The sequence below is a fragment of the Pygoscelis adeliae genome, unplaced genomic scaffold, assembly GCF_000699105.1.
Source record: "Pygoscelis adeliae isolate BGI_AS28 unplaced genomic scaffold, ASM69910v1 Scaffold4, whole genome shotgun sequence".
NCBI classification, from domain to species: Eukaryota; Metazoa; Chordata; class Aves; order Sphenisciformes; family Spheniscidae; genus Pygoscelis; species Pygoscelis adeliae.
The window spans coordinates 4,121,400-4,133,621 of NW_008824986.1; the positions used below are offsets into that span (position 1 = coordinate 4,121,400).

The 12,222-nt window shown below is 42.7% G+C and overlaps 1 protein-coding gene across 1 annotated transcript in view; it reads right to left on the reverse strand.

Annotated features, from left to right (window-relative positions):
* Window positions 1–6,099: 6,099 nt before the first annotated feature.
* ZNF365 (zinc finger protein 365) overlaps window positions 6,100–12,222 on the reverse strand; it is a 20,348-nt gene continuing 14,225 nt past the window's right edge. Inside the window, exon 4 of the mRNA XM_009325830.1 lies at window positions 6,100–8,606. Within this exon, the coding sequence (XP_009324105.1) occupies window positions 8,360–8,606 (247 nt within the window). The 3' untranslated portion in view covers window positions 6,100–8,359. The remainder of the gene's footprint in view (window positions 8,607–12,222) is intronic.

Consider the following 12,222-nt stretch of genomic DNA (forward strand, 5'->3'; position numbering starts at 1 on the left):
CCGCCCTGCGCCTCAGCCTTCAGCCGCTGTTCCAGAAAATTCTGCTTTTTGCCAGTGGACTGTGGTGGATATTGTGCAGATTTGGCTCTGTCAGAAAAAGAAATTTTGATCATTTATGTTCCATTTGTGTGATTTTGGGATTGGCTCAGCTACTGATCCTACTTTTATTGCTAGCATCCTGTTGCAAGTGACCACTGGTAGCATGTCATTTGTTGGTCTCCATTCATCATCTCTAGTTAATTAAATGACACTTTCATGTATTTGGTGAAGTCCTCTAATTAATGTGTAACTCAAGCTGAGGTCAGGTGGAGTGGGCTGTCCCTGGTAACTGCAGAGCGCGTTTAAGTGGAACACACACAACCCCTAAGGGGGATGTGAACGGTGAGGAGAGTGTGAACTCCTCAGGTGCGGTGGGACAGGGATGAGAACATGCTGCACCAATTCATTATCAGCCATCACCACCTAGTGGCAAAAAAGGCTCCGTCTGGATTCATCTGCCAATTATTATGTCTCTTTCAAGGTTTTTTCCCATAAAAACCGAATTTTCAGACAGGGTTCACATTTGCAGGATTGATTCTGGACTCAACACCAGTTTTTATGACAATGTGAAATCTCTTTCCTTGCAGGGAACCACTTCTGTTTCATGCAAACTGACATCTGAACTGACTCATACGTGTTGCCTCTTAGAGACCTCGACTACATACATGGATAAAACGGAAGTGTTTTAGCTTTTGCCCAGGAGGTGAACAGACCTTTTACACCACCCAGATTCACACGTAATGTAACCGAAATCCTGACATCCAAGGAGATGGAGATGCATGATGTAGGTTTTCACCTACTTACAACAAAAGGAATAGAAGCTTCTGTCTCTAAAATAAAAAATAATCTGGTTCTTTTAAGTCCTTTAATGGTGTACCCTAGAAAACAGGGGGTGGGAATACTGTGCAGGATGGAAGTGGGACGGGCACCTCCATTTCCTTGTTAACAAATGGTTAACAAAACTACAAAGTTACTGAAGCCCACTAAAAGAATAGATGGGAATAGAGACTATATTGCTGCCCTGGTCCCTTCTTTAGCACATACCATGTTAATCTGTTTTGACTGCATCAGTTGCGTCTTCCTTTTCACTTTCCCCACCTACACTTCTGGAAACTTAAACTTCTGCCTGTTCCCTGGCAAATGTTCCTCCTGGTTCACTTGGACCCAGGTTTTTGCCTTCTGCCTGTTGCCCTCAGCTGCCCCCCTTGGAGGGGAGTCTACAGGTGAAATGCAGATAACATCTGGTGGCAACATCTTCTTCAGATAGAGAAAGACTCTGCAGTATAACTTGTTATTGACAATTCAGTGCACTCACCGTGGCAATTAAATTAACTGACAAAGGAGTTATGGCTCCTTCATTATAGCTGTGATTATACTCTTAATTTCATGATTTGGTAATGGGTAAAATGTTTGACACCCTTAAGAGTGCATTGGCAGAGTGTTTGCTGGCAGACCAGGCTCCCTCTGCCCTTTCTCCAAACTGGTTGGCTCCCAGTGTGGCTGAAATACCTCCTCTGCCTCTGGGGGACTGGAGAAGGGCAGGATGAGCTTGTGTGTGCTCACAAACTGCCCTTTGAGATGGTCCCTCATTGCCTTTAAACCCTGTTTTCAAAGCTGCTGTGTGCAATAGAGTTTTTCAACATATCCCCATGCTTCCCCTTACTCCAAATCTTTTGTAGGGTTGGTGGGGAGCCGAAGGAGGCTTGGGAAGTGCAAAGCCATGCTGGCAGCCACAGGCACGCTGAGGAGCCAGAGAGTTGTGGCTCTTGGTGCAGAAATGGGTTCAGTTCCTATAAATCCAAATTGCTTCAGCTGCCGTCGCCAGGCTTTGGGTGATGCCTGATCCATCCCTTGTTACCTCAGGTTAATCCACGCGAAGGGCCTCTGCCCGGGGGTGGCCCCAGAGTAGCTTGGCACGAACACCATGGCATACCCTGGTGGCATGCAAAACCAGTGACTTTCACGTGCTCCTCTTAAACAGGTGCTTGCACAAAGCTTCAGAGGGTGGGATAATTAAACCATGTCATTTTTAGGAGGTCACCTCTATGCTCTGGACCTCAGGATGGTTGGTAGGCCAAACAGTCTCACACAGAAACAATTAAAGGCTCACTGGTGGGCTGGTTTCTTAGTGTAAGCCTCATGGATTTGGCGTGATGCTGGTCGTGATAAAACATTTCAGTTTTTCTGGCTGTTTTTTCTTCCCTGTAAGAAAAAATAAAAAAAAAAAGAATCTCCTGAGCCTACTGTTTTCTGCAAGGGGGAAAAAATTCTGAAAAATTGTTTCAGATGAATATGTTCTGTGACATTGAAAGTGATTTTCAGTGGAAGGTGTATATACAATTCATGGACTAGCATAGTAGTTTTCTTTTGAAAAGTTCAGGTTTGTGTTTATATCCAATAGTGATATATAATCTTACTGAATAGTAAAATCAGAACAAAACCAACCTTCTTTCAGTCATTTTCCTGACCTAGTGCGTACACCTGAGCTGTAGTTTGCACGTATGCATGTTGTTCAAATGACTAACATTCAGCCTTCCCTCTCTTACAAAAAACCTCCAACAGTGCTGACTTGGTGGGAGATCAGAAATCCCTTCGGGAGTGGAGGTCTGTGACGCCTGCCCAAGCTGTACTTCAGCAAAGGGCAATTACTATATATATAATATTCTTGTGAAAATACATCCGAAGCGTAGGACCCTAATTTTCCAGCTGAGTGGTGATGGGCTGCAGATGTCTTCTCAGAAACGCACACCTTTGACCTTTCCTTGTTGTTCCACCGTGCATTTGCAAACAGGCGTGAGAAGCATGAACGATGACAGGTGGGCTTGCCACCCGGGCAGTGTGAAGCCGGCAGAACAAGTGGGATGCTGTGCCAGGAACAAAATTGTTTGAGCAGCCGTCTGGTCCAGAGAGGCAGCTGCAGTGGAGAACACCAGAGCACCAACTTCGCACACTTGTAAAAGACGGGGCCTTTTTTATCCTGGCACATCCAGCCCGCGTGCGAGGCTTCGAGTTATCGTTCAGGTAGTTGAAGCCAACCGTGCTGTGCTGTAAGGTCAGGATCTCTTGTGCTGCACACAGCTGTATATTTACACAATGCCTTTTGTCTGTACGGCCCAAGTGTGCATTTAATCTGAACACAAGATGGTTGCCTGGCCCTCTGCTCCCCAGAATGGCTTAAAAGTACATGTAGGGGTAGTCATGGCTGAAGTAGACAGGTTGAGCTTTGCCGGGGTGTGGGTAAATGCCAATATTGTGCGTGTGTGGTGTAATACACAATGCTTTGTCTCCTCTGCCCACCTGGTGACAGACAAGCGAAGCAGCTGTGCGCAGCACAGCTGGATAATCTGCTATCTTACTGTAGCAATTGCTGCTAGCCCGCCAAAGCAAGCTTTTTGCAAGTGTCTCTGATGCGATGCAGTGAGTTATTAGCAAACTGAGGCCCAGGAAAGGTGCTTGCTGCATGAGAGAAGCTGTTGAAGGTACTGAGTTGGCAGAAAGAAGAGGGAGGGAGCTTGGGAAGCCGACAGAAGAATCAGCGAAGTAATGTAAAGGAAAGCATTGCTGTGGGAACCGGCTGACAGTCAGCCTGGGGTAGAGTCCAGGCAGAGCTGCTGGCGCCTGGCCAGCAGCTGCTGGTCACCGAGCGGAGATGGGAGAGAGCAAGTACCAAACACGTACAGAAATCCCCTCAGCTGCCAAGCCCCCCTTAGCACAGTTACCCACTGTAAGCCAATAAACTATGGTTTGAACAAATACCGTGGGTAGAGTTTGGAGAATTTCTTGGAAGCCCTGGTCCTAAAGTCTATTACTTTGAGATCAGTAATTAGGCTTCAAAACATGTGTCTAAAGTGGGATTTAAGGAGTGAATGTGTCAGGCCATATATATTCTGATGTGCTGTAGGTCAAAGCCTCTAAGAAACAGCAGGCAGTAACACGTAACATCCTTTCATTGCTGCCTTACGCTAACTCTGGTTTTCCCTCATCTCACACCAGCACATGGTAAATTCCTCCAATCTGTCACATTTATCTTTGAAAGTGACTTCTCAGGCAAGTGGAGGATCTCTCCTCCTCTTTCTCTCTCTCTCAGTTCAGGAGAGCCTCTTCCTCTTTCATAACATTATCATGAACCCAAAATCTGTTTTATCAATTTTTTCCACCATTTTATGAAAAAGTCGAGCCAACTTCTACCTCCCTGCAGTGTGCGATGCTAGGACAGAGTCAGCGAGGGGGAAAAGGCTTGTCAAGCCAATGACTGCATTTAACTTACGTTGCTTGTTTCTCCCTCTCCTTGGAGACACGTACAAATGAAAATTCAAGAGACCAGAATAAAAAAAAAGCATGGCTAGATAGAGGGTGGCATTAGCAACAAAATGGGAAAGGACATTTTGTTCATGTCACAACAGGATCTATTTTAAGAGCTTGTTGTATGTTTCATGTCATAAAATCACATGCCCACTGCAGAGAGCACTAAAATAGTCCACTCCAACCACTTCAGACAGGATGTATGGAAATAATCAGCATTAGTTTGAGGTAAGAACAAATAGAGGCAACTATCTAATGACGCAGAATAAAGAGAGAGAAGAGCAGGATTTTGCTCAAGTAGATTTAAAGAGCCAGTGGCATTGGAAGGATTATTAGGGATGATAGAAGTGGTAATTTGTTTGACCTAGTAACTGCTCTACTTGGTGGCCATCCCTTTGAATATGAATATCCCGTTGAATATTTCCAGTAACACTCCTGGAAACAAAACAAATGTGTTCAGATCTCCTCTGGGCTGGAGGAGACTGCTTTTACTGCTGAGGCAGAGGAGGGGTCAGATGCCATCAAGTGCTTTAAGAACACACTCTCTCTTCAACTGGCAGGAGCATCTCAAAATGATTGTGTTTTTTCTATGTACAGCTCTAATTAAAGGTCTAGGTTTCAATTAGTCTCTTGTTTTCCTGGCCTATAACGTTACATGTCGGTCAGAACATTTTGTTTTAAGCAGAAAGTTCACCTGTAAAGGCCCAGCCAGTATAGATACTGCTCTGAGTTGTTTTTAGTTATAGATGAGGTGTGATTTTAAAAATGTATATAGGAACGAGGCATCCAGGTCCTACTGAATTTCACTTTGATGTAAGCATAAAACCCACCTAGATGTCTTCAAAGCATCTTGAAGGGCAAAATGTAACTGTGCTTCAAATTCATTTTCAAAGATGACTGGTCAAATTTTCAGAACACTTTCAGATTTTAGGTTTAAAAATATTTTAAAATTGATGTTTTCCGATTCCAGTGTTATCTCCTCCCAAAGTCCCCTCAAGCTAACACCAGTTGCGTTCAGCCTAGTGCATGTACAGATCCTTCTCAAGTGTTCCACCTCTGTTAACGGGACATGAAGTGTAGACGTGATAACACACATCCAGCAGTCAAGTTCTGCTGATGACCAGACATTAACTTTAAAAATGAGCTAGTAAGTTGTGTAAACACGATTGGGAAGCAGCCTTTTTTCCTGATGAACATTATTCAGGCTCTCAGGTGTCAGAGGGACCTCATCTCCTTGTCCAGCTTTCTACAGCACCTCTCCCATGGGTTATCATCTCGACAGGAACCTGGTTCCCCCCCATGGGAAAATTTCTCTTTCCAAGTATAACCAGGGAGATACCTGATGAAATGATGACTCAGCAACTGGCAATGTGTGAGGTAGACTTTACCACCTACATTCCCCAGGAGCCCCTCTGCCCTCAATTTCCTTTGCCTGAGCCTTCCCTCTACGCCCCCCACCTCTGCTTTGGGCAGGTTATCTGCCCATGTGGGTTATCTCAGGAATAATTTTCAAGCATCGTTACAGTAGGAGAGGGGCAGGTGACATGAAGTGCAAGCTATGTGGGCAAGATGCTGTTAGCTGTCTTTCAGGTTAATTTGTAATGCTTTGAAAGGTGACAGCCCAACTTCATTGACGTGGTGTTTTGTCTGAGGAATAAGCAGAAATCCAAGCAGGGCTGCTGTTCTTGTCTTTTTATCTGCTGTTGGGTAGGCTTTTGTAAGAAACGTTGTATTGTCAGAGTTAAATAACACAGTAACTGAGAAATAGATCTTTATTATTAGAATGCTTATATTCTAAAAACTTGTATCTGGGGTTACAGTACAGTCCAATTTCTTTCTAATTAACTAACCTGGCATTTGTTCAGCAAGTAACTGTAACTTAGGATTTGAAAAGTTTAAGAACATGCAACTTCTTTTACTCTCTTTTTCTCTTCTTCCCCCAAAAGGACAACTTACAGTCAAGATTTTGGCGCGATAAATAATAAAATAAACATCTCATTTGCGAACTAGTAGTTGCACTTAACTTTGGTGACTAACAGAGTAGATAGGCATTTAAAAATAAAAATACTCTTTCAGTGTCAACTGGATAAAGGAACGGATGAATATATTTTACTTTATTATCTTTCTAAAGTTCACCTTTATTATCTTCAAAAAGGGTCATTTTTTTCAGGTTTGTAAAAGGATGTGGGAAGCAACAGAAAAAACTAAAGGATGTTTCTATTTTGTGGCTTGCCTAAGAAAGTTGTCATAACATACGATCTGACCCAAACCCATGCAACACAATTAACAACTCCTTTTCACCACACACAGTGCCTAGCATAAGGCCAAGTGCGGCCTTGTGACGTGGTTAAATAAACATTAAAATGTCATTACAACCTAAATACCTGAATTGGTTTTACACTGTGACTTTCTACTGAAACAGTGTTGAGAAACTTTAAACATATATCTGATTGTTCCACATACACTATTTAAAATAAAAGTGAGGAATAATACTCTCTTTCTTCACTCTGCTACTTTCTGGGAGCTCTGTACACTGACAAATGTATGACATCTGTAGTTACCTGATCCTAGCTGACTGACTGGTCATCTTCTGCTTTAAAAATATTGCAACTCAGGTGCTTATTGCAGCAGTAATCATAGTGATACACTGCCTGTTAATACTCAGTTCTGCTTACAGTCATAGTTATAAAAAATGGAAAACATTTTTCACAAATCTTTGTACACATACTGTAAAAATCACCTTCCACAAAAACAATTTACATCTGTTATGAGCATTTGAAAAATAAATTACACAGACTTGTCTCACCTATCCTTTCTTTTTCTTGAGAAAACAAATCTCATCAGTAACATCGACAGGATGTTCATATCTGTAAACATGGCACGAGGATTCATGTTACCAAAAAACTGTACACACAAAAAATCATCTTGATAAATACTCTGATAAATAAGGATCCTTTTAATTGGCACAAACCAATGTAAACATGCGCATGCCTGTCCTGCAATCATCTCTAACTTCCTTGCTTTTGGGTTTTTAGTTGAAATTCAGGGATCTTTCAGCCCTGTAAAGATTTTTCAGAGATAAAAATGTGAAGGGTTTCGGTTATGATCATAGCCATTTTAGGCCTCTCGCCTAAAACCAAGCACAGGCATTGAACATGGTGCCATGCAATGTTACACGTTGCTTTAGCCTTTCACTTGCTGTGCCACAGCTGGTAACAACCTGCTGCTGGCACGTGATACTGAAACTTCTCCTCTGGCTCATGGCGGGCCGTGCTTGTCAGGGCTGCAGTACCAGCTTCTGGTCTCCTCGTTGAATGAGACCAGAGGCTGGTACGTATAGCAAAACCATACAGCTTCTGGAATTTGAAAGCTGTGCTTGAGACACCGGAGCAGCCCAAACTTGTACCAACAGACAACGTGGCTGCTGGCAGGATCAGGCTGTTTAATATATGGAATAAAATGTGGAAATGTGCCCCATCGGGCGTATGGCAGAAAATCCAGGGTAGCAATCTACTGCTGTAAACAGCCTTCAAGCAACTCAAGTAGACCTTTTGCATCTAAGTATGTCTGTGCAGGTAACAGTTAATCATTGATCTTATACCTACCTAAGCTGAAAGATTGACTATTTAGGTGCCGATTAAATGGATTCTTCTGAACTTCAGCAACAGCACAGATGGAAAATAAATTACCAGGCCACATGCTGCCGCTAAAATAATTAAACATACAGCCACAGTACTGCCCAGCAAGATAAATGCAGTCATTTAAAATAAGCTCTATAAATAAATAAATAAATAGAAAAACCTCCATGTAAACTGAATAAAATGTCACTTCTCTTACAGTGCCCAAAGAGGGAATGGCATTACTAAATAATATAAATTTTCCATACTGTATATATTTCTCTATATCTGATACGTTTTGGCATGGACAGATGGATAGGAAAAAGTAGGATGATTAACTTCATTCAATATTTGTTCTGTTGAAGCCAAGCTCCTGCGTTAGTATATATTGCTAACCATTCCTATAGCGGTTTGGCCTTTTTACCCATCTTGGATTTTGCGCTTGCTTTCCTGGCAGAGCAGACTGGTTCACCTTTCTTTTGTGCTCTCCATATTTCTCTTGAGCAATCAACAGGTTCATAGAAGCATTTCACTGGCTGCAAGCTGGTTTTTTCATCCTTTGCTTTTTTCAGCAAGATTCTCCCTTTTTGAAAGGAATGAGGCTTTGCGTCAGGGACGTTATACGAAACGTGTTGACTTCCTCGGCTCCTGAAATTAATAACAGTGATTATTAATAACTATTATTCAATCTTGCAAAGTGAAAGATGTCCCAAACCCATACATTTTTGAAGACAGAAACAGCCTTGTTTTACAGGACCAGGCTGAAAGTTAAAAACAGAGTTTCAAGATGAATTACATTTCTCAATACTCAAAAGCATCCCTCACTATAAGAACCCCTACGTGTGTTACTGGTGGACTCTTAACGCATGTTCATCTGCGCTTTTATTCAGATAGCATACTGTGATTTTGGAGTGCTGAGACCTTCCTGAGGTCTATATTCTCGTAACTTGGTGATCTACAGGGATTTTAAAGATGCACATGTTCACGGCAACCTTCTGCAAAGAATGAACATCCCATGGTCTTTGGAAGACCACACAGCACCAATAACAGTAGAAAGTGGGTGCAGGAACTGTAGGAACTTCTTGGTGGGATCTCAGTGCTGCCTTGGACTGTGGCTGCTACTAATGGCCAATAGCTCAGGAAACTCCACGCTCTGCCTTTGTGCTGGCCACCCATCTAGGGAAACTTTACCTTTGCTTTTAGGCTTTCATTTGAAACAGGAGAAGAGGAAAGGGGAATACAGAAATTGGTGGGAAGAAGGGTACAAAAGCTTAAAGGCCAAAGTAAGCTGAATTCTTTGTTTTCTCTGTGATGGTTCAGGCCCAGCAGGATTTGCTGAAATCGGTGAGCTCAGGTGGAGTGACAGCATGGTGCCTGGTGCTGCAAAGGCTGAACCATGCCCTCTGCTCTGAAATTTTACACTGAAACTGCAGTTCCACAGTTTAGCTAAGATCGATCATTACAGTCCCTTTGAACATAATCTTGAAATGTTTTACAGCAGATACATGTAGTGTAACAGCAGCACTTATGAACGTAAGGCACCAGCTCATGTCTGCCCAGCTGCTGTGACTGAAGTGAAGAACAGATGTGCTGATGTACAAGTCGATCTCTTAAGGGGTCCCGTAGGGCTATTTTCCATAGCTCATTATTTCTGGAAGCCATGTATCTGAAGTATTACTTCTCCTGGGAGTTAAACAATATTGCACACTTGACAAAGCCAGTTTTGGAAAAAGCTGTGGTTGTTCAAGTGCATGCAGGGCAAGCCCTCTCCTGCTCTTTAAAAGACCAGAAGGGTGTCACGAAAGCCTCTGTATTTGTTGGTGGGAGGCAGTGAGGGCCAGTCGACAGCACAGGAACCGAGCCTTACCTACGGAACAGTTTTACCTGGTTGGCAGCTTTGCCAACCACACTTCACTATGGGGAAGTTTTGGGAGGAAAATGCCGTGCAGGTCCAAGCTGGAGCTTGCAGGTGCTGTGCCATGCTGGCCTGGTGCAGGCCTGGGCTCTGACCACTTGCTAGGGGTGAGAAATGACTTGAGTAAATGCACAAGTGTTGGCTACTCTGGTTTACGATCACTTCTTAAGCACTGTTGTTACAGTCCATTACTTAGTTGTTGTTAAAAGATGTAGTGCTCTGTTTTTCTCAGATGTTGTTATGGTGAAAAAGTTACATCATTTATTCCCAAAGCACATGCAGGCCTTATTGCAGGTGATGTTAGTCACTCCTTTGCTGCACTGAATGATGCTATTAAAACCAGAAGAAGGTCAAGGTTAATATGATCAGAGGGGATTGCCTAAAAGAGCTAAACTGTATTTAAATTGAACGAGTTTATGGTAGAGAAGACGGATGTCTGTCCCTAATTCACAGTCAGGGTAAGAAGGTATCTAAGACGGATGAAGATGCAGGTCATTGCACATGAAATGCAATGCTGCCAGCTCCAGATGCGGGAAATGTTTTTTCACTGAAAGCGGCAGCTCCTCGATACAAGTGACTGTGAGAGTCTGAACTTCTACTCAAACATATTCCTAAACTGTCGCATTATGGAGAAAGACTGAAATGATGTGACTAAATGCACCCCACTGCCACAGACACTTAAGAACAATCCTATTCTTGCTGCATTTCACAAACATCAGGTATTTTTCAAGACAGGTCTCATGATTTCGAGAGACCTAATTCTTGGCTTCTTCACAATGGGAGCTGGCATTTAAAGTTGATTTAGGCACAGATGTGCCGGCAAAGTGCACAGTGCCTTTGAGAAACGGCTGGTGAGCATCAGCAAAGTTCTGCCATGCCCTCAGTGGGGCACTTCTTGAAAACAGCCAGGAGAAACTGGAGAAAAGGAACTGGGAAGCAAGGCAGAGGCCTTGGAGCAAGAGGGATTGCAAGTCCAGCCATTGATCCCAAACAACATAAGCCATCGGTGGCCCCAAACCCCCTGAGACTACACTGAATTTTCTGGATGGGTAGTAACACTTCCCAATTTTTTTAACTGGTACATATCATTAAAACCTTGTTTTATGTACTGAGCTGAGTTAGAGCTCTTAATAAAGCTGGTGTGGTGAATGCAAATGCTGGATTCATCCACAGAACAGGCAGAGCAAAATAAAACTTTCCCAGCCCTCTGAGCATCCTCTCCTCTATCCTCCCTGCTTCATAGGACAAGTTGGGATATTTTTAATCTGGTAACTCCAAATAAAGGCTACTACTAAATTCTAGTTTTGACAATGTCTTTTCAAAGGAGAAGTATATCAGTAGTTAAACAGAAACCTCTAAACAATTTCATATATGCCTTTGAACTCCCACTATTTGTCAGCAATTAATGGGTTTTACCAAACTGCATTATATTTAGACCAAGGACTTGTCAATGGAAGGACTCATCTCACTGAGTCACTGAATTCACTGGTTATATTTTAATTCTATTTTCCTTGATTCCAATCATATTAAGACATCTAGAAGCCTGTAAAGTGTATACACAGTCAACTCAAAGTCTACTTTGGATAATCAAGTTTTTCCAGAATCTCAAATCAGTAGGAAAAAAAAAAAAACTATAAAAGCTATGAAAATAAAAAGTAGAAAAAACAAAGCTAAAGCCCCATGCTGTTAATTATTAATGCAAACACTGCTTATCAGCAAAAGGGTACTTGACCAGTTGCCTGCTAGGACTAAGATATATGAAAAACAAAACCCAAAGAGCAAAAAGCCCCCCCAAAACCCAGTAGGCTATACATTGTATTTTTAGTTTATTTTCCAGTCCATCCATCTGTTCATGTGTCTCTCAGTCTTCCAGTAATTCTTGAACCTGTTGGTCAAACACAAACAAATCTGGAAGGGAAGCACAAGTCCCAGACTTGTGGTGACGCAACAGGTTTCATGGCAACGGGAAAAAGACCCAAACTCGTGTCCCCACTAAGAAAGGTTGTCCTGAGGAGGGATGCACTGCCTGATCATCGTTTGGCCAAGCAGCACGCGTGATGCTCTGAACCAGCCGCTGGGACTCATGACCAAGTCACAAAGACATGGGAAACCAGCCGCAATTAGTTCTGCTGCTCCCAGGACAGCTGCTTGAGTAACCTGAGATGTTGTTAGTGCCCGTGCTTTGTTGGGTCACTTGTTTGATTACACGTGATTATTGAGGCAACAGTGTTACTGTCAGTTAGGAAATGACAACTGTCGATCTCCTACCTACAGAATGTTAAAGATATTTTCAGCTGAACTTGGCCTGTGTTTGCTGAAGAGATTCAACTACTGTAGCTTTGCAATAGG